At 42.7% G+C, this 2028-nt stretch overlaps 1 protein-coding gene across 1 annotated transcript in view; it reads right to left on the bottom strand.

Moving 5' to 3' along the window:
• Positions 1 to 1691, bottom strand: part of LOC118431277 (leucine-rich repeat-containing protein 15-like) — a 5137-nt gene extending 3446 nt beyond the window's left edge. The window contains exons 1-2 of the mRNA XM_035842393.1: positions 1604 to 1691; positions 489 to 571 (exon numbers count right to left, since the gene is read on the bottom strand). Coding sequence (XP_035698286.1) covers positions 489 to 496 — 8 coding nt within the window. The 5' untranslated portion in view covers positions 497 to 571; positions 1604 to 1691. The remainder of the gene's footprint in view (positions 1 to 488; positions 572 to 1603) is intronic.
• Positions 1692 to 2028: the final 337 nt, after the last annotated feature.

The raw sequence follows: 2028 nt of genomic DNA, 5'->3' as shown, positions 1-2028 counted from the left end.
CCCCAAGAGAACGTAGCCAACGTTGAAAATCGTGAACCAACGCCCCCCCCCCCCCCCCAAATAAAAACCAGCCCCGTTCGAACACTGCAACGGAGGCTAACAAAGAAGTACGATGTTCTGTTTTGTCATCGGATGTCAGATCGAAAATCTTTCGAGTAAATGGTCTGCAGGTTTCCGCTAGGGTTGGTCGGGTAACCTGGAATGAAACAATTTGTTTCTTACGCCAGATCCAGACGGGAATGATCAGAATCAGATAAAATGCCTTTCATCAGGTATATACTGTACACTACTGCCCCCCTAGCTGGTGCTGATAGTACTGCAGCTGTTCTGGGTAGCATTGCCTCCTGACAGTGATACTTCTTGTCTCCTTTTTGCTATTTTCTTATGACGTTAGGGCCAAACATTTGATCGGGCGATCGTTCGAAATATTTTAATTCTCATGGACTAAAATACATTTGATACACCGAAGAAAATGTTGTTTGACTAACCTCAACATGGATGTAAGATGTCTTCAGTTTCCTAAATCGCAGGGTATGTGTTATTCAACTCTGCGCCGAGGTGGATAGACTACCTGTGGTTATAATCAAAACTCTTTTCAGTGTGTGTATTTGGGCGTGTGCGTGTGTGTGTGTGTGTGTGTGTGTGTGTGCGTGTGAGTGTGCGTGTGCGTGTGTGTGTGTGTGTGTGTGCGTGTGCGTGTGTGTGTGTGTATGTTTGAGTATATTCTGTGACTCACCTAAGGCCATGTTGATTGGATTATATGAATGACATCTGCGTGCGCATCAATTTTCGCTCGTTTCCAAATAAAAAAGTTTTCGGCCATCGTATAAACCAGCTGCTACATGAGTAAATATATGCCGTAAGTGGCAAAAAAATATAAAGGAAGAGGGATATTGATGTTATAGAACGCGAATATTGATGTTGTCGATTCTAAAGACAAAAATGACAATGTGAAAGAACGAAAGTGAAGAATATATTGTTTGGTTCACCATACTATGTGTTTTTGGTCATTTGTTAAACCTTCCTCATCACATAGCTTTCATAATGAAGGCAACTTTTTATTTTGGCCTAACTTTTTTATTCGCACGCTCGCATCAGTTTTGTGCTTTCTAGTGGATGTCATCCATATTACCACATCACAATGGTCTAATAAAAAACAATTGCCACGGAAATATGTAATCAATGCTGATGTCACACTCTCATTCGTTGTTTCTCATCAGATTGGCTTTCCAAAAAAGGTGGGCCAGGCTAGCGGTGTGGACTGAATCAGCGGACTACCCTTTCCGGGCCCCAAGGCTCATAATACATTAGAGTTTGGATGTCCTTGAGGAAAAACTGAGTCAATGACAACAACAGTTGTGAGTGGGCAGGAGGGAAGGTAACCATTGGTTATACATGTATTGGCAGGGTGATGAAAGAGGAGGAGGATTTAAAATAAACGAAATGAACACTTGAACACAGTTCCAACCAAGTGTCCCTGTTTCCATGTCACCATTTTGTTATGACGTATGAACCAACCATCTGATCGGATAACCGTTCTATTAAACTCCTTCTCATCGACAAAAATACATCAGGTATTACAGAGAAGATGTTGTTCACTAACCTCAGTGTGGAAGGAAGCTGTATTCAGTCCTTAAAGTCTCAGTGAATCTGTCGTAACTCAGAGTGCCTTTCAGCGTGTCCTTGAACTCTGCACCGAGGTGGCTGAACTTAACCTCTGAGGCTATATATAGACTTTTGGCTTGGGTAACACTGCACATGCGCACAGGGAATAGTTAGATGTGTCAGCCATGTGGACGTTAATGCGATGCATGTAAACTGCCATCAGGGCTCAAATTATTTTCTTTAACTACTAATATAATACAAATACAAGGTTATATGTGTTGAAGTTGACCCCCCTATTTGGAAAGTAGAGCATCCAGGAATGGTAGGGCCCAGAGGGGTCAGATGTGAGGGCTATAAGATATGGCGTCACATCAGGCGAGAAAAGTGGGCCCAAGTTGGCCGAAACAGGCTGGGTCACAAATC

Source organism: Branchiostoma floridae, chromosome 15 (genome assembly GCF_000003815.2).
Source record: "Branchiostoma floridae strain S238N-H82 chromosome 15, Bfl_VNyyK, whole genome shotgun sequence".
Lineage (NCBI taxonomy): Eukaryota > Metazoa > Chordata > Leptocardii > Amphioxiformes > Branchiostomatidae > Branchiostoma > Branchiostoma floridae.
Note: the sequence above shows the minus strand (reverse complement) of the source record. Positions and strands in the feature narration are given on the sequence as shown.